The sequence below is a fragment of the Otolemur garnettii genome, unplaced genomic scaffold (genome assembly GCF_000181295.1).
Source record: "Otolemur garnettii isolate 467f Iridium unplaced genomic scaffold, OtoGar3 scaffold00057, whole genome shotgun sequence".
In the NCBI taxonomy this organism is placed as follows: Eukaryota; Metazoa; Chordata; class Mammalia; order Primates; family Galagidae; genus Otolemur; species Otolemur garnettii.
Window position 1 is genome coordinate 5,988,863 of NW_003852452.1, and position 20,950 is coordinate 6,009,812.

Here is a 20,950-nt window from a genome sequence, read left to right on the forward strand (position 1 = left end):
TAGAGCAGTCAGAGGGATCCTCTGAAAACCTAAGGGAGATGGAGCCTCTCCTCTGTCACAAACCCTGCAATGTTCCCTCACCTCCTCAAGATAAAGGTCAAAGTCCCTACGATGGCTTTCGAGCAGGGTTGCTGGATAAAATACAGGATACTCAGTCAAGTTGGGATTTCAGACGAACGAGTGTGTCCCATGCAATGTTTATTTGCTAGAGTCCATGTGATTAAGCCTCCTAGCCACACTAAACTTAGCTCCTGCCACCCCTCCTTCGCTGACTGCCATACAACCACATGGCCTCTCAGCCATTCCTTGAACACAGACTCCTAACAGCCCAGGACTGGTTGTTTCCTCTGGCTATGAAACTCTTCCTCTTGGTGTCTCTTTGAATAATTCCTCACCTTCAAGTTTTTGCTAAAGTCTCACCTTCTCAGTGTCTCTTCCCTTGATTACCCTATTTCACACTGCAACGGTCCCTTCCCATTTGCTGACACTCTTGATGACCTTTTCCCTTTTCTCCCCCTTTTCCTACTCCCTTTATCACTGGAAGATAGCCCCATGAAACGCATTAAATTAAACCACATCACAACACTGAGGTAAAGAGGTAAAAATGATTGTTCAAGAAAAAGTCTGTTTGATTGGCTCAGCACCTGTAAATCAGCGGCTAGAGCACCAGCCACATACACCTGGGCTGGCAGGTTCGAATCCGGCCTGGGCCTGCCAAAACAACAACAACAACAACAAAATAGCTGGGCGTTGTGACAGGTGCCTGTAGTCCTACCTACTTGGGAGGCTGAAGCAAGAGAATCACTTAAGCCCAAGAGTTAGAGGTTGCTGTGAGCTGTGACACCACAGTACTCTACCCAGGGCAGAAAAAAAAAAAAAAAAGCCTGCCTGATAATCAGCACAGAAGAAAGAAATGTTATTTCATCCAGACATTTGGATACAAATTAATTATGTTTATTATTTATTGCAGGTCTCCCTGCATGCTAGAACATAAGGACACCTGGGGAGATAGAATCATCTCTTTTCTTTGCCAATGATCCCAGGAGCTGAGAATAGTGTCTGGCACATAGTCAGCACTCAACAAAACATTGAATGAATTATGAATATTTCACTGAATATTTTGTCAGTGAAATATTCATAATTCACTATGAATGGCTATAATCAAAACCCAATAATAATCACTTTACCCCTGTTAGAATGGCTTTTATTAAAAAAAATCTAAAACAACAGATGCTGTCATGAATATAGAGAAAGAAAGGCTTCTGCACTGTCACTGGGACTGCATATTAGTACATCCTCTATGGACAACAGTATGGAGATTCTTCCAAGAAATAAAAGTAGATCTACCATTCAATCTAGCAGTCCCACTACTGGGGATCTACCCAAAGGAAAAGAAGTCATTTTATTAAAAAAAACCCAAACAAACAAATTAAAAAAAAAATCCCCTTGCACTCAAATGTTTAATCTAGTATAATTCACAACTGTGAAGATGTAGAATCAACTCAAGTGCACATCCATTCGTGGATGGGTTACCAAAATGTGGTATATGTGTACCATGGAGTACTACTCAACCATAAGAAGGAGGAATTAATGCTTTTTGCAACAATCTGGATGAAAATGAAGACCATTCTCCTAAGTGGAGTATCCCAAGGCAGGAAAAACAAACACCACATATAGTCACTATTACACTGGACTGATTGCTGAGTACACATGCGCAGAGGGACATAAAACTCAGTGGAAGTCAAGTCGGAGTGGGGTGGGGGGAGGAAGGCAGAGCCAAAAAACTACCTAACAGGCGCAATGAAGACTGCTGGGTGAGAGGCACATTTATAGTTGTGATTCAAGTGTTACAAAAGCGATTCATGTGACATTTGTATCCCCCAACAACTAAAAAAATAAGTGAATGAATGGAAAAACAGATAATAAACATGTTAGGAAGACTATAGAAAGTCAGAACCCTCATGCACTGCTGATAGAAATATAAAATATGGCAGGTACTTCAGGAAAGAGTTCGGCAGTTCCTCAAAAGGTTAAACATATAGTTACCATATGACTCAGCATATTCCACTCCTAGAAATATACTCAGGAGGAATGAAAATCTATGTTCACACAGAAACTTACACATGAATGTTCACAGTAGCATTATTCATCACAGTCACTTGTTTCAGAAGTGGAAACAACCCAAATGTCCCCCAAATGATGAAAAGACAAACAAAATATGTTACATGCATACAATGGACTGATTTTCTATCATAAAAATGTGTAGGGTACTGATGCTGCTACATGGACTTCGAAAACACCATACTAAATGAAAGAGGCCCATCACAAAAGGTTACACATTACGATTCCCTTTATATGAAATGTCCCAAATAGACAAGTCTATCGAGGCAGAAAGCAGATCTGTGGATGCCTAGGACTGAGAAGGATGGAAACTTGGGGACAGAGTGACGGCTCAAGGGCATGGAGTTTCTTTTGGGCACAATAAAAATGTGGTGGACGCACAACTCTGAATATACTAACCACCACTGAATTTTGTGCCCATTAAGCAAATGAATCATAAGGTAGGTGAACTATGTCTCAAGAAAGCTGTTAACAAAAAGAAAAGAAAAGGAATGCTAACGTAGATTGCCCCAAATTCCTTTCAAATATCTACCAGTTGCAAGCTCACAGGGCTATTAATTAATCCGTAATATGCTAAAGGAAACAGACAACTCGTGTTATATTCTGAAGTGGCATAGAAGGAAAGCAAAATGAATTCTGACTAGGTATTTTAAAAGGTTTCAAAGACGTACAAAGCTTTAAACATCCGGTCTCAGAACATGATTATGACAAGCAGAGAAGAGGCAAATGGTAATAAAAGGTACTTAATTTTTATTGCACACTTATTTATGCTGACAGCTATAAAAATGTCTAAATATGCTCTTATAATAATACAATCTGACCTTTTAGTATGTGAGGGAATAGATTCAGAATGATTCAATAATGTGCCTACATTAACAACTCTAGTTAGTGGAAGCATCAGTCAGTATTTAAATAAAATATTTCTGACTCCGAAGCCCAGGCCCATTTGCCATCATGGCAAAGCTGGAGATGAAAGTAGATAACCCATTTGGGGGATCATCAGCCCCTCTGGTGTGGCTGAAAGGGAATATTTGGAAATGACCATGAAATGGTCTGTTTAGAACAACTCAAAGCCAGGGTGCTTTTGCTTTACCCTGAGGGTTTCTGAGTGGAGACCAGCACGTTCAGAGCTCTACTCGGAGTTGTTTCTAGAGCAGGATTGAGAAGAGACTGAGGCTGGCAGACCAGGAGACCAGGGCAGTGGAGGGAAACGTGACATGGGGGGAGGGGACGGATTATCTTTGTCTTCCTGAGTTCCTGCTGTCTAAGCTTCATCATCTGTTCCATGGCTCGACCCATCATCACACTGATTTCTCAATCTTTATCCACAGGACTGACCTTTCTTCTCAACTTCAGCTTCTATTCCTGCTGCCTACTGGATATATCCGCCTGGATAGCTTGTGGGCATGTCAAACTCAACTCATCAAAAAAAATTTTTTTTTAATTTCAGTTTAATATATGGGGCACAAACGATTAGATTATATTGTTTGCATTTGTTAGGTAAAAGTCCAAGCTGTAGTTGAGCCCTTCACCCAGGGGGTGTGCCATACACCCCTACATTGTTAGCTGACAGCTTACCTCACCCCTCCCTGCTCTCTCCTCCCTACTACCCCTCACTTGAATTTAACTGTGCTTTTTTTTTCTCATGTGGGTATGTAGTAGTTCATCTACAAGTTTCATATTACTATTGAGTACATTGGACACTTGTTTTTCCATTCTTGTGATACTTAGGAGGATGTTTACCAAGAATTGGTTTCTTTAGCTCTTTTTCTTTGCTTCTGTTAATGAAGTCCCCATTGACAAGGGAACTTGAAGTCATCCTTAGGCTCATGCGCTGATAAGTCACTCTGAGCACACTCCTTGTAATCATGCCTTCTCACCATTTTCCAAATGCACCAAGTCCTTTGAAAATTCTGTCTCCATCCACTCTGCCTTCTGCTGTCCAAGTATTCCTTCTCCAAGACTCAGCTCAACCACTCCTACCACTGACTCCCTCAGACACAACCAGGGAGTTAATCCTCTGTGCCTACAACACTTCACTATGGAAATGTTTCTTTCTGCCCTACCTCTCCCACGTTACTGTCTGTATGTTACCAGTGCTTAGTATAAGGCATTTAACCAAAGCTGACAGAATAATTGAACAAGTTAATAAGACAGAGAGAAGAGGTTTTCTGGGATGAAGACTTAAGAGGGCTCAATGTTCATTTAGCGGTACAGATTTAGGGGAAAGGAGACATTGACAACGTCCCTGAATTTTCTGACTTGAAGTACCGGGCCTATGGTAGTATCGCTGCAGCATGGTGGAATCTTATCCTTATAATAGGAATTCTAACCGATCGTCAAATCCTTTCTCCATTTGCTGTTTTGCCATACCTGCTTAGTCAACATCTACTTAATGGATTTCCAGCCTTTAGTAATTCCACATTAATAACTAATATGTGTAGGAGAGCTTGTGTGTTTCTGTGCTTGGGGCTTCAGCACTGATGTGCTAATCACCACCCTATCATGACGGCCTTCTGGATCACTAGCAATTGTTTTCTGAGTCGTGTTCGACTCTCAAAGATCTGGTCATCACGTTCAAGGATGGGAAAGTCCCAACTGCTCCTACTGCCTGTCATAGAATCCACCTTCTCTTGTCTTGCTGTGGGTGCCCCTTGTTACACACCTGAAGCTTATCTGCTCCCTCTGGGAAGTCTTCTCCTTTGTTATTTGCTCTTATATCCCTCTTTAGGTCACAACTTAATACCCAACTCTTCCAAAAGCCATTCCCCGATAAATCATTGTTTAATAGCCTACTATTACAACTCCCAAATATCCCAATTGTTTTTTACTGTTCTTATGATTAAGTTCTCATAACATATGTGATAGGTATGATATCTTCCATGTGGTAAGAGATGCCAGGCATGAATGAGTATCAAGACATCCATTATCATAATGTTGTCACATATTTCTGCTGAAGGTCCTCTAAGGGAAGAGAGCAGAGAATGTACATCTTTATGCTAGTGAGGTCACGTTAGCTAAAAGTGCCTGGGACAAACTTTTAATTTTCAAAAAAGTTTCTATTTTATTTTAAATGTTCATGCTAAATTTGCTCTACTTTACAATATTCTACTGACTATCACCCTGTGTTCCTGTGGGCATGTGTATTCTCCAGAGATAAGACCCTGCACTTGACAAATTTCAGAACCCTCTGGAATCAGTGTCCCCAGCCTTCCCATCAGTAGAACACATCGACTTAGTACTTACTTGCTTTCTCTTCCTTTTGTGAGTTATAAGCCACGTAAGCAGAGAGACTGTTAATTTGGATCTGACTTACTGGATAGTCACTCACTAAGCAAACATTTGTAAATGATCCCCAATTCATACTAACGGTACATAAAAATGGACAAGAGGTGGGTCTGGATATCTTAAACAGAGAAATTAACATGTACTGAAAGTTGACTCTCAGTTCAGCTAGGGATTGTTTGTTTGTTTGTTTGTTTTTGAGATAGTCTCAGTCTGTCACCCAGGGTAGAGTGCCTGGTGTCATAGCTCACAGCAACTTGAAACTCTTAGACTCAAGCGATCCTCTTGCCTTAGCCTCTCACATAGCTGGGACTTCAGGCACCCACCACAATGCCCAGCTAGTTTTTCTACTTTTAATAAAGATTGTGTCTCACTTTTGTGCTCAGGCTGGTCTTGATCTCCTGAGTTCAGGCAACCCACACACCTTGGTATCCCAGAATGCTAGGATTACAGGCGTGAGCCACCGCACCCAGCCCATGCTAGGGATTTTGCTATTCATGATCTCATTTATCATAACCATAGCCCTGAAACATGGCTTCACATTCCTCACTTTCCAGATAAGGGAGTAATAGCTCAGGACGATAAAAAAAACCTTGGTTAAGATCACAGAACTAGTGTAGACCCATGTCTATTTGACTATAAACTTTCATGCACTTTCCATAATAGAAGGGAGCACAGCATCCAGCAGAGGTGATAAGATAACAAAAAATATGTACAGGCTTAGTGCTTGTATCTCAGTGGTTAGGGCACTGACCACATGCACCAAGGCTGGCAGGTTTGAAAATAGCTGGGCTGGCTAAACACAATGACAACTGCAACAACAACAAAAGAATAGCTGGGCGTTGTGGCAGGCGCCTGTAGTCCCAGCTACTGGGAGGCTGAGGCAACAGAATTGCTTGAGCCCAAGAGTTTGAGGTTGCTGTGAGCTGTGACACCACAGCACTCTACCAAAGGTGACACAGTAAGACTCTGTCTCAAAAAAAAAGTGCTCACTTCGGCAGCACATATACTAAAATTGGAACAATACAGAAAAGATTAGCATGTCCCCTGCACAAGGATAACACACAAATTTGTGAAGTGTTCCATATTAAAAAAAAAAAATGTACAGCACCATATAGCTAAGTGTGATGTGAGGAATCTTGGAGCAGATGTGTTTGCTTCTGGTTGTTGAGATTAGAGAAAGTTTTTGCTTATTGAATAACAGCATTAGAGCTGGGGCCTCAGACAGAGGGCAGGAGTTCAACAGCTTAAGAGCTGGAGCATTCCAAGTGGAATTTTCTCCACAGCTAAAAAGACGTAGAGAGTCTGGGAAGTTGCAGGTGAGAAATAGGGTTGGACTGGAACTTGAACTATTAATGGGAGAACAGTTGGGGAAATGGTAGGCCAAAAGAGAAGGGGCCAGATTGTGGGGCACCTTACAGGTCAGGAAAATTAAAGTTTTGGATTTATAGACTGCATAGTGTTATTCTTGGCTTTTTCAGTAAGGAAATGATTAATTCTAAGTGGAAAAATTAACCTGGCAGCACAGAGCAGGCCATCTGGGGCGTGTGAGCTAGAGTGAGCCTAAAAAACCAAGGTGTGGCTGTGGGAATATGTGGAAGGACGTGAATGAGACTGTGTAGGCAGGTTCATTAGCACAAGGCAGCTAGTGCACCTGCAGAGGAAAAAGGTCATGCTCAAAATGATGGCGGGGCACCCAGCTCACTGAAGGCACAGTGGGGTGTCACTTGTTACCATGCAGATGCCAGGTGTGGTGCTGGTTAGGGGAAAGGATGGGATAGGACATTGGTTTGGGACATGGAGAGTGTGGTGCCAGGAACACAAGCTTGTCTAACTATTCAGTAAGCAACTAAGAACACAGGGGGAAGTCTGGAGAGAGGCGTTAAGGATGCATATTTGGCAATAATCTGCATAACGGGATGTCAAGGAGGAGGATGGAGAAGAGACAAGGGGTCAATGACACGATCAACACTTTCTCTCTAGGAATTGGGAGGGAAGAGAAGGACCCTGTGATGGAAGCAGAGAATAAGCAAGCAGAGGGAGAAGAAAAGGTCCGCAGGAAATGAACCGTGAGATCTGAGAACATGTCAACGTTTTGATGAGGGTTATTGTGATATTTTAAGGAATTTACAGGGTACAGGCTTCTTAGTAACTGTGGAAAGCCAAGGAGAATCTGACAGTGAAGGGAAAGCTTAGGAATCGTGGCTGAGTGACAGGCTTATTTTGTTGTTCATGTTTTTTGTTGTTAGAATATGGAAGACATGACCATGTCTTAGGAAGAGGGTGCCATCCCTCTGGTCTGTACTTAAGAAGAGTGCCTTTTCCAGAGGTAGTGCTCCAGTGTGATGGTCATTAGGATCAAGAAGAAAAGGGCCGAGAGGAAGCTGTGTAAGAGAAAGACCAGGAGACACACAGACAGGTTTCCAAGGCCAGCACTGCTCTTCCTGAGATGTCTACCACATACCTCAATTTCAGTATCCTCTAGTTAAATTCAGTTAAACTATGTAAAAAAATTTTTTTTAATCTATTCTCAAGCTCAATCATTTGTCGGTATTAGCATCCATCCAGGTCCCCAAAGTATCTTTTATATCCATCACTAACCATCAAGATTTAAAAACTCTGTCTCCTTAATATTTCTTAACTCTGCCTTCTACCATTAATACTGCCACCACTAACTTCCCTGGAGCAAGCTTTCATCACCTTTCACCGGGACTGTGGCCATCACCTCCTACCTGGTGACCCTGCTTCCAGAACTGTTCCCTGATAAACGACCTCCAAAGCTGCCAGTGCTCTAAAACAAAAATTAGAATGTGTACTCTTCTACTTAAAACTCTTTAATGGTTTGCCATCCTCTATAAGTCTATAGGACCAAGTCTAAGCTGCTTAACATAAAAGGCCATGTGAGACCGGGCCAACCGCCTCTGTGGGTGTGCCCTGCTCTCAACTGTGTGCTCGGCAACACTGAGCCGTTTAGGGGTAGTGAAGACACTCACTGGACTACTGTTCTCCCCCACCAGTGACTTCCCTTCTCCGCTCCTACCCACTCTGATCTGCTGAACTCCCTTTCATCTTTTACCATCGGCGCAGCCACCATCTCTTCTGAGAAGCTTTCCTGACTCTTCCCCCTTGCTCCCTATGCCACCCTCCCTGCAGAGGTACCCCTGCTTCGGTCACTTACAGCTCTCTGTGAATTTCTCTATCATTCACCTCGATGCCTGACATAATGATACACAATCTTCATTGGGTCTGTATCTCACAATAGATTGTGAGCACCCCAGAACAAGCTGCGTCTCATTTATAGTGTTTCTTTGGGATACAGCATAGTTGTCACAGGAATGTTGGGAAGGTTTGGGAGAGCCACTGAGTGGAATAAGATAAGTGACAAAAGAACAACCAAGGAGAGAATGAAATTTATTGAGGGCTCAGTGTAAGTTACAGAGTGAAACATTGTGGTGAAGCCCCTAGGCTTATTTTGTGACTTTCACCAAATATTCTTCAGCCCAAGATGAAGAAATGGAGGGCGGGAGTGACAAGGAGTTGGTGATCATCCAGAGAGGAGGATGGATTCTAGGGTGACGAGAGATCAGCTACAGAGATGGCTGGTGCCAGAAAGAGCTGATGGATATAGAGGCAAGGACAGGGCCAATGGGAACAATGGGGGTAAGGAGAAGGGTGGGTGAGCCTGAGAGAGAGGATTGGGGAGGAGGCGGGGGGCGTGTGTGTTTCAGAGACACAGCTTAAAAACGGAGAGAAGGTACAGTTTAGAATCAAAACACAGCGAGGCCAGTGAGCAGAAATCCATGCTGCTGAAAAAAATATCATCTTGGGATTCATATTCTAACAGAATAAAATAAACATCATTCTGTTCTGTAATAAATATGTTATTGTGATTAAAAACCTGTTTGCCAGCTGGTGAACTCTTGTGGCATTTTGCATCACATTCTATACCCAGAGAATCATATAAATTAGAGAAATAATGACAGGATAGCTTTGGGATATAATTCTTCTATCTATTTATGGAAGCAAAGATTTCCAGTCTAATGCTCAGTTACATAATCTAAATTTTATCCAGCCTTCATTTTGACAGAATTTTTCTTGAAGCATGAAAAATAAAAAATACTCTAGCCCCGCTTTCCTGCAAACAGTTTATTCATCTATTATTTTCGTGTCTAGGGAACACTTACCACAGATGAAACAGGTTGTCTTTAGAATTTCTTCTTTTCTCTGTTTTTCACTTCTGAGATCAGCAAAGGTATCAATGATAACACCAAATATCAAGTTAAGAACGATAATGATAACAATGAAAAAGAAAAGAAGATCGTAAACCACTCGGGCGGCAAACAAGGGCTCCTGAAAAAAAATGTTTTAAACAACATATTAATAAATACACACTTTTGAGGCACATGGATTAAGTGCATTGCCTACCATAGAGAATATATTCAATAAGTGTTTGCTAAATAATAAGCAATATCCCAAATTGGAAAAATAAGAACCACTTTTAATCTTTATTTTCTTTCAAGTGTTATAAGAAAAACTTCCTGGCCTGTTCTCAGAACCCTGCCTAATTCCCTGTGATTGACATATGGTGGGACTTAACCTTTCTTTAGAAACTACTTTATTCTATCATTTGGCTAAAGCATTTTGGCATAGTGCTCCCCTATTCCAGACCCTACACAAAAGCCAGCTAGACATGTCCCATTCCAAAGGTCAGAATTAGGAAGTTGAGAAAGAACTAATGATTTCTCAATTTCTGGGGTAAGGCTGTTGTTGGCCTTACAGGGCCAAGTATATACAGCTCACGCTTATTTCTCCCTGATGAACAGTATTAAAACACAAATTGGAGATCACATAATCCAGTCATCTAATAGGTGAGAGACCTAGGGGTGAACAGGCCAGATGATCTGACAGCACGATATAAGGAGCCGCAGTAGAACTAAGATTTTTCAAGCTTCTACCCTGGCACTTGAGATTTTGCAACTAGGGAGAAATTGCTCTACCTTGCCATTTTAATACATGAAATCCTGTTAGAATTCATTCCAATTTTATATTCATCATGGATAAACAATGGAGGCTATTCCTATGCAGAAGCAAAGAGTAAATCTTCATGCCTGAGAAAGCTGATAGACAAGAGGCAGCCTTGTTTCTGTTATTTATGTGACAATCAACTCCTATATAAAGTCCGCAGCCATGATTTCAGTGCGGTGATACAATACACAGATAAGCCTGGAAACATTTTGTAATCCTGCTAACATACAGAGATTTTAGTACTTGAGCTATTTCTATGTGATCCTACCATACAATTGATTGGCTTTAATGGGCACTGTGAAACTTTTAAAGCAAATGATATAATACACACCTCCTATGCTGAAAGCCAAAACCACATTGTAAATGCTAAAAATACATATGTGCTTCTACTTCTACTTCTCTTTGGGCTTACATCTTTCGATGGCCTTCTCAGCACATCTCCCACACCGCCGCCATTCCTGAGGCCTTGGTTCAGCACAGTCACGATGCACATGAGCAGAGTGTCACACGTCCTTTCAATCCCATCTTCGTACTCTTCGTCAACTACAAAACACATACGTGACAGTGCAGGAAACCTATGTTAAAAAATATACTCTTACTACTTCCAAAGATCTATTTCTAATTGTGCACAAATTAGAAATAGATGTTTTTAAGTCACACAGCGCCTGTCCCGTAAGGGGCAGCAGCATCTGACTGGCATGTATTGATAAAGCCGTACATCACATGGCCTAAAATATTTTTGTTTCCTCTATAGGTGGAAAAAGACAGAATGAAAAGGACAAAATGTAAGAGAGCTGTATTCATCATGCTTGCAGTGGTGAGATGAGATTGTGGCAAAACCTCCTGAAAATACAGCCTTGTCACCCGGGAGATGAAAGTACTGTAGGGGCAGAGCCTGGAGAAAGAACTTGAAGGGCCTGGCTTTAAACTCTGTTCTGTCCTGGTTATCAGGATGAGGGCAAGTTACTGAACCTCAGTCTCCTCATCTGTAAAATGGGGCTATTTCAGGATTAAACTGTTCGGAGGGCTAAGGATTACACCAAAATAAGTAAAATGCTTTGCAGAGATCCCCATACACATGGTAGGTGCTTAACAATTGGGGCAGATACTATTTCATTATTGTGGTTAAATGTCTGAGCTTTCTTAAGGACCAAGTTGGAGCTATTGATAAGAAGCACAGTATATATAGGTGAAAAAACCTATTTAGAGAGAAACCGAGAAAGAGGAAAAAGATATAATGTGACATAAAAATTCCTGGTTGAATATTGCTTAAAGGGATAGTTATCAAACCTGAAACATGATGTCTTTGTCACTTAAAATGTATGCCAAGTTGGATATGAGAGTCAGGAAGTGCTAATACTGGCAAATGGGTGGAAATGTATTTTCTCATTGGAAAGTTAAAGAACCACAGGGACACTGAACTTTGGGATTGTGTAGTCACAGGAAGCATGTCAAAGCCTGAAGATAAAAACAAGAACGCCCCCAGAAATTCAGTCCAACTTGGTCTACAAGCTCCATGAGCAATAGCGTGTTGGCACTTTGTTATGAAAAGGCTGATTTTCCTCTTGTGAGCTGACTTTATTGTAACATCTTATGAACAAGGGATCTCAGTATTTTTACTTTACTTGGAGGTATTTCTTTTCTTTTTAAAAAATTCTTAATAATTTTATTTTTGGTCACAAGGGAATGTTTAATAATATGTTCAAGGAAAAAGTTACGTCATCAAAATGTGTACTCGTGGTAACCATATACTTGTTTTAATGATAAAACAACTAGTTTACAGGTGAAAACAGGTATTTTCATTTGAAACCTATTTAGACATATTACACCAAATGGCACAAATATAGTCTAGCAAGGGGGAGAGGTGAAGAGGGAGAGGGGAGGATAATGGGGGAGGACAATAGGCAGGAGGAGGGGGAGCGTTTGGTGGGACTCACCTAATGTGCACCCTCAGCTAATGTAAGGGTGTTCAGCATGCCCTCCGGGTGGGGGGCTTTCCTACAACTCGAACTTTACCTCGGATGTGGGAACAATGTAACTTAAAAATTTGTTTCCTCACTTTAATTTGAAATTAAAAAAAAAGATTATTCGATGTGGCCCAAGTGTATACCTTGGTCTGGAAATCTTTGCTGCACCATTTGGCTGACGTACTTCTTTTTAAACCATGCTGAGACACACCCCCCCCCGAGAGGAGGGCCACTGACAGGCAAGCTCAACACAACAGGCTACAAATGGGCCATGAGAGGATGGCTGTCTGTGTGGTGTGTAAACACGGAGAACGCCCTGGTCAGTCGATGCCCACAACAATCCAATCATCCTGCTCAATGAGGATCAGTACACGGGCTTGGTGGTTTTATATAGGAGCCTCTATGAGGCTTGGTTAATAAGGTTCTACCCTTGTGAGACACATCTACTCTTGATATCTTAAGCCAAGTTCCCCAGACTTCAGCCTGAAAGTCAGGCCCTGAGTCATGGTAAAAGGTCAAAGCCAACTCGGGGTTACCTATATAGCTAGCTGACCTTTCCCCAGGCCACAGTTGCCTTGTTTTACTACTTCAGTGCCCACTGGGCTGGGTGCTGGGAATGCAGGTGGGAAAGATGAAAGTGTCCCCATCTATGGGAAGAGCTGTCGGCAGATGGACAAGGACCATGCCGTGCTGCAGAGGTGTATGGGTGCACGCCTTACAGACCACGGCATCGGCATCTGGATGAGCTGGCGCCTGAGTGGGGCCTTGAAAGTGGGTAAGCATGGCCAGGAAACTAGCAAGGGAGATGTTCCAGGAGATGAAATGAGGTGAGCAAAGGCAAACAGGCATGAAAGTATAGGGAGTGGGGGAACCCTGGGAAGATGGGATGCCTGGGCCTTTGGTACGTGCAGAGGATTTGGGAGATGTGACAAGGAACCAAAAGGGAACTAAGTCATAAAGAGACTCGTACATCAAGCTGGAGAGTTTATTCATCTATTTATTTTAATTTTTTTAGTTTTGAGACAGAGTTTCATTCTGTTGTCCTGGGCAGAATGCTGTGGCATCATCATAGCTCAGGGTAAACTCAAACTCTTGGGTTTAAGAGATGCTCTTGATCTCAGCCTCACAAACAGCTGAGACTACAGGCACCCACCATAACATCTGGCTAATTTTTCTATTTTTAGTAGAGACAGGGGTCTCACTCTTGCTCAGGCTGATCTCGAACTTGTGAGCTCAAGCAATCCATCTGCCTTGGCTTCCCAGAGTGCTAGGATTACAGGTGTGAGCCACTGTACCAGGCCAAGCTGGAGGGTTTAATTAAACTTTATCCTGAAATTAAAAGGAACCACTGAGAAACTTTCAACAGGGGGAAGATGGTTTACCATTTAGTTAGTAAAACAGAATGAGATAAAACACATACAAGACAAATTAGCAAGGGATAAAAAACACAGGAGTGGAAGCTGGGTACAGCGATGTGCATGTGTAGTCCCAGCTACTCGAGGCTGAGATGGGAGGATAATTTAAGCCCAGGAGTTCAAGGCCAGCCTAGGCAACATAGTGAGACCCCATCTCTGAAAAAAAAAAAAAAAAGACACAGAAGTGGTGCAAGATTTTAGAATAGAACAGAGAAAGCCATGTAAAGACATGGGAAGTGGTACAAGATTTTGGAATAGAGAAAGCCATGTAAAGGAATTTATTTTTGGTCATAAGGAAATGTTTTATGATACGTTCCACTTCCCATGTTTAACATATGTTAAATAATATGTTACATATTTAATAATATGTAACCACTTCCCATGGGAAATCCTCTAATTAAGGCAGACTCTGAATTGGCCTTGGCTGGTCACTGAACTAAGACTTGAGCAGAGAGGCATTTCTCATGCACAGAAAGCACCAGAGGTAGAAAAATATATGCTTGTGCCATGAATGGCAAGCAAACCAGTGAGTTAAAGGAGAGGGGTGGAAGATGAAGCTGGAGTGATAAACTGAGAGCAATCTGTAAAGTCTAGATTTTATTGGGCAAGTAATGGAGCATCATGGCAGCCTGAGTTGGGGGTAGGGAGAAAATATTCAAAGTGGTAATTCCTGACAAGTCATCTAATGGTGATATACCAGATGAACTGGAGGGGCGAGAATGGCTGGAGGATGAAAGACCATTTATGAGCCACTTGCAATAATTCAAGCATGATGTGCTGTGAGCCTCAACCAGGATAATGGCAGTGAGAAGGCAAAGGAGGCACCAGGCTTTAGGCAGAAGGGGGAGGGCGGCAGTAAATACTTCTCTGAGGCTTTGCAGTCGAGGTGACTTGGGAAAGAGATGGTCCCATTAGACCACAGACATAGGCAATTTAGAAGAAGGAACTGGATGTAGGGTGTTTTGATAGAGACAAGGAAAGCAGCTCAGATGATCTGTACATTTACAGGATAAGAAGACAGGAAAACATTTTAAAAAGAGACAAGAAGACAGCTGGGAGAATCCTGTGAACCAAATCAAGGAAGACAATCATTTAAAGATGGAAAGAGCGTCAAAACGGTCAACATTACAGAGTAGTCAAACGCAATGAGCAACAAGGGTCACTGGATGAAATAACAAGGTCATGTGGAAACAATGGGAAGGAGGCAAATAGTAAGGGAAAAGACAGTCGCCGTAGGAATTGAAGGAGAATGTGTAGTCCACTGTGCTACAGAAAAATTTGGTAATGAAAGAAAGAATGTGATGTGAGTTTGAGGGAATAATAGAACCCACGGCAAGTGGAATTAGGACCTAAGAAGAGTTTGTGTAGGAAGAGGGTAAACAGACCATAGCAAGCAAAGATTTCAGATGCAACAGCAGTGGTCCAACTGCTGACGGCTAGTCAGGGGACGGGGCAGTCATGATAAAAACAGAGGTATTGTTGTTAACCAGTTTGATGAAAACATTTCAAATTGTATATACAACCAGCACATTGTACCCCATGATTGCACTAATGTACACGGCTATGATTTAATAAAATAAAATAAAATAAAAACAGAGGTACTTAGAAAAGAAGTGAGAGAGCATATTAACAAGTAAAAGGAAAGAATTAGTGAAAATATGAGTAGACTTAATGTGGAGACATTTAAAAGAATTAAATATACACATACGAAGAACTTAGAACACTGCTTGGCACATAGGATCAAAAAATTCTAGCTACTGTAATTATTGAAAGGCCATGCTGGCCTTTTTCAGGCTTCATTTTTTAAAAAATTATTATGGGCACATAATAGTTATATATCTTTATAGGGTACATGTGATGTTTTGATACAGACATACATTTTAAATTGATCAAATCAGGGTAACTGGCGTATCCATCACCTCAGACATTTATCAGTTCTTTGTGATAGGAAGATTCCAGTTCCACTCTTTTAGTTATTTCAAAGCATACCCTAACTTATTGTTGATTTTAGTCACTTTGTTGTGCCATCAAATGTCCATTCTGTGTGGCTGGCTACCTTTGTGCACCCCTTAGCCATCCCCACTTTATCCTTCCCGCCCTGCAACCTTTCACACCCTTTGGTAACCATCATTCTACTTTCTGCTGTATGAGATTGTTTTTAACATTTAGTTCCCACATACGAGTGAGAATATGTGAGATTTGTCTTTCTTTGATTGGCTTATTTCACTTAACATAATATTCTCAAGTTCCATCCACACTGTTGCAAATGTCAGGATTCCATTCATTTTTGAGGCAATATAATATTCCATTGCACATATATACACACCACAATTTCTTTATCCACTTATCTGTTGATGGACACTTAGGCTGACTCCTTGTCTTGGCTATGGATCCTCATCCTTGCCAGCATTCATTATTGCCTTTTGACAGAAGCCATGTTAACTGGGGTGAGATGCTATCTCACTGTCGGTAGGCTGTTTGCATTCCTCTGATGACTAGTGACGTGGAACATTTTTTTCATATACCCATTGCCCATTTGTATGTCTTCTTTTGAGAAATGGCCATTCAGCTCTTTTGCCCATTTTCTAGTTGGATTATTTGACTTTGTTCCATTGAGGTGTTGAAGCTCCTTACATATTCTTAATATATAAGGCATTATTAATCTTTATCAGAGCAGTTGTGTGCAAATATTTCCTCCCATTCTGTGGTTGTCACTTCACTTTGATGATTGTTTCCTTTGTTGTGCAGAAGCTTTTTAATTTGATGTGATCCCATTTGTCCAACTTTGCTTTTGTTACCTATGTTTTTGGGGTATTCCCAATGTTTTATTTTAGTAGTTTCAGGTCTTAGATTTAGGTCTTTAATCCATTTGATTTCATTTTTGTATAAGATAAGAGATAAAGGTCTATTTTGACTCTTCTGCATATGGGTACCCAGTTTTCCCATTACCATTTATTGAAAGGATAGTCCTTTCTTCACTGTTTCTGGCAAGTTTGTTGAAGTTAAGCTCACTATACATGTGTAGATTTGTTTCTGGGCTCCCTATTCTGTTCCATTGGTCTATGTGTCTGTTTTTATGCTGATACCATACTGATTTGGTTACTACAGCTCTATAGTATAATTTGAAGTCCGGTAATGTGATTCCTCCAGTGTTGTTCTCCTTGCTCAGGATGAGTTCAGCAACTCTAGGTCTTTTATCATTTCATATAAATTTTAGGATTTTTTTTTTTCTATTTCTGTGAAAAACATCATTGGTATGTTGATGGGAATTGCATTGAATCTATAGGTTGCTTTGGGTAGTACAGATATTTTAATAGTATTGATTCTCCCAATCAATGAACATGCAGCTTCTTCCTATATTTTGTGTGTGTGTGTGTGTGTGTCCGTGTCCTCTTCAATTTCTTTAATCAATGTTTTTTAGTTTTTGTTATAAAGATCTTCCACTTCTTTGGTTAAGTTTCTTCCTTGGCATTTTATTTCATTTGTAGCTATTATAAATGGGATTATTATATTCTTGGCCTCTTTTTTGGATTGTTTACTGATTTTTGTATGTTGATTTTGTATCCTGCCACTTTACTGAATTTGCTTATCAGTTCTAATAGTTACTTTTTTTGTGATGTCTTTATTTTTCTCTAGGTATACAATCATATCAACTGTAAATGAGGATAATTTGACTTCTTCTCTTCCAATTCGGGTCTCCTTTATTTCTTTTATAGACTGTCTAATTGTTCTAACTAGAATCGCAGTACTATGTTGAATACCAGTAGGCATCCTTGTGTTGTTTCAGATCTTAGAGGAAAGGCTTTCATTTTTTATTCCCATTCAGTATGATGCCAGCTGTGGGTCTGTCATATAGTGGTTTAATCATGTTGAGGCAAGTTTTTTCTATACCTAGTTTTTTGAGAGTTTTTTTTTTTTTTATCATGAAGGGATGTTTAATTTTATTGAGTTCTTTTTTTTAACATTAATTGAAATGATCATATGGTTTTGTCCTTTTTTCTGTTGATATGATGTATTGCATTGATTAATTTTTGTATGTTGAACTATCCTTGTATCCCTGGGCTTAAACCTACTTGATCATGATGAATAATCTTTTGAATGTGTTGTGGAATTTTAGTGGTTTACTAGTACTTTGTTGAGTGTTTTTGCCTTTATATTCATCAAAGATATGGCCTTATAGTTTTCTTCTTTTTGTTTTACCTTCGTCTGGTTTTGTTATTGTTATACAGGCCTCACAGAATGAGTTTGGAGTATTCCTTCCTCCTGGATTGTTTTCAATAGTTTAGTTCTTCTCTGAATGCTTGGTAGAATTAGCAGTGAAATTATCAGGTTCTCGGTTTTTCTTTGATGACAGACTTTTTATCACTACTTCTATCTTATTGCTTTTTATTGATTTATTCAAGCTTTGGCTTTTTTTCCTGGTTCAATCTTGGTAGGCTTACATTGTATCCAGGAATTCATTCATTTCTTCTGGGTTTTCTAATTTATTGGCACATAGTCTGTTAAATCTTATAGAAAGCTAAGGTTTTTAAAATAATCAATAAATTCAATTCTTAAACAATAAGAGGTTAAATTATCCTCATTTTCAGCTGACTAGTAAAATATTTTTTCTTAATTCATAATAGAAATAAAATATTTCTATTAAAAAAGGAATAAGATACTTTTATTGGCACTGAAATAGTTTCCCCAAATCTGAGGTATTTGAATAAAAGTATTAAATAATGCCATCTTTTTCCTGGTTTCATAATTAAATTATTCCGTTTTTTATGGTTTCTTAGAAAGCAACAGATCATAATTGAGATACATTTGAAAGCTAGAGTACAGGTGAAAACCTCATGTTTGTTAGTCTTAAGCTTTAATTATAGTCAATTCATTATAGAAATGCTATTTCAAATTTTTTTAACCAGAAAAAAAAGTTAAAATACTAGGTACCCAGCGGGAAGCCAAGTGTAGAATGCATTAAGGCTTACTGGTTTCCAGTATTCATCTATCTTTTCTATTAATGTAAAATACCAAAACATATTAAATATTAATTATTCATAAATATCAAACATCTATAAACTTCCTTTTTACCGTACATCCAAATGATTTTGACTTATAAAATATCATAATTATATTTTGTAAATTGCTTAGGAAAGGTCTTGCTTTTCTAGAAGAGTTGGTTTATTGGGTTGTTTTTAAGTGAACATTTTTGTTCAGGAATCGAGGAGGTTTGCAACAAATGAAATGTTAGCGATTTCTTTTTTGTTTTTTTAACCACAGTTGGTTGCCAGTTACCGTGCAATGGGACAATGACCTTCGTGCACCTGCAAGAGCCTTCCAGGGAGCTGGCTTCTCTGCCTTCCAATCACCACGAGGCTTGTTATTAAACTACTGTGTATGTCCAGGCCTTTTATAATGGACCTGCTATCCAGAAGGTAACAAACTAAGGCTTTCACACTAGGGTTTGCAAATTAAATTGTAATCCTGGCTTTAGATAAAGAAGTTATTTTTACATTTAAGTGATACATACTGCACAACAAACCTTGGGTTCTAGCTTTCACCGTACGTTATCATTGAAATATATGCAGCCAAAATTTAAAGGTGGTGAGGGCTAGAAGGTCAAATCCATGAAATTTTCAGATGAATTTTATCCCTTATATGTCCAAAAGGAAAAATGGTACAGAAGAAAGAGTAGATTAATACAAGCATTCCTGTATTTTTAATACTGATTTAGGAATAATCCCTAATTATAAACAGCAAAGCCACCATCTCTGGCTCCCAACAGTGACTCTGACACACCTCCAGGGCTGAAAACTCCTCTGCTCTCCCCTGGAATCCTTGCTTTCCTCCCTACTCTGGCAGCATTCCTCGACACGTTGTCTCCACCTTGTTCTCCTAACTTCTAGCTCTGTTGCAGCCTAAAAAGATGGAGATGTTTGCCATGGGGCGATGTGCTTGAGAGGAAGAATCCCCCCACTTCTCCACAGAGAAAGGGGAAAATTACATTCTTTGCATAACATATTAGGTGAATAGCAGGTTTTAAAGGTTTTCATGAGAAGTCTTTGACAAGAGCTTGTAGACCAGTGAGTTCTAAACCAATGTCCAAAGAGAATAGAGTTCTTAACCTTAACACTTACTATCTGGGGCTAGATGATTCTTTACTGTGAAGACCACGCAGTGCAATGTGGGATGTTCAGCGGCGTCCGTGCCCTCCACTCACTAAATGCCAGTAGCACCCCTGCCAGAGTGGTGGCAACCAAACATATCCCTAGACACTGTCAAATAGCCCTTGGGGGTAAAGGTGGAGGCAAAAATCAACTCTGGTTGGTCAATGTCATAGAGAATACTTATATTCTAAAGAAACTGCCTTTTGTAGATAACATGCTCAAAGAAAATCTACCCAAACATTCTCAGAGAAAGGCAAGGTGATAGGCAGAGATTTAATCATCTCTAAATTTTGGTGAGGGAGGAAATAATTCACAGACATTAATATTTTACCCAGGAGGCAATAAAACAGAAGGCTGGAGCACAGCCTTTGGGATCTACATTGATTTACGGGCTATGTGATCTTGGCAACCCACTTAGTCTCTGTCCTTCAGTCCTTACCTGAAATGCAAGGAGAATTAGTGGTATCTCTCTACCTCACAGGGTACTGTGATGACGAAGTGGCATAATGCCCACTGTGTGCATAGCGGAGTGCCCGAAAGGAGTACGACTTCCCCAGCTCCTTGACCAGGTTCACGGCTTTCCCTCCAGGATGTTCCCTGTGCCCAGTACACTTCTTCCTCCCTGTAGCCCGACTGGCTCCTTCTCATCCTCCAAGTCTTAGCTTAAATAACTCCTCTTAGAAAGGTCTCTGTTTCATCTACCTGCAGCCAGGCTGTCTTGTACTATCAGTCATAGCACTCTTGGGAATACTTGCCTTGATTTATAAACTTTTATGCTTCCCTTACTATTCTGTAAGTTCCATAAGGGCCAGAATCATGTTTGTTTATTCAGCCTTGTGGCCTCAACTCCTACAGCACAATGCAACTCCCTCACAGTACGGGATGAGTAAGGACTGCTGTACGAACGAATGGAGGAAGGAAGGAATATACAAGGCTTGTTTTATCATTAATATCACCATCATCAAAGATTTGTACTGAATTAACCACT

At 40.4% G+C, this 20,950-nt stretch overlaps 1 protein-coding gene and 1 non-coding gene across 2 annotated transcripts in view; one reads left to right on the plus strand and one right to left on the minus strand.

Moving 5' to 3' along the window:
• Nucleotides 1-20,950, minus strand: part of ITPR2 (inositol 1,4,5-trisphosphate receptor type 2) — a 482,247-nt gene that overhangs the window by 52,878 nt on the left and 408,419 nt on the right. The window contains exons 53-54 of the mRNA XM_003792467.3: nt 10,844-10,974; nt 9,591-9,756 (exon numbers count right to left, since the gene is read on the minus strand). Coding sequence (XP_003792515.1) covers nt 9,591-9,756; nt 10,844-10,974 — 297 coding nt within the window. The remainder of the gene's footprint in view (nt 1-9,590; nt 9,757-10,843; nt 10,975-20,950) is intronic.
• On the plus strand, nt 6,392-6,498 carry LOC111726236. The gene has a single exon (XR_002774062.1). It is a non-coding gene; the product is annotated as a U6 spliceosomal RNA (small nuclear RNA).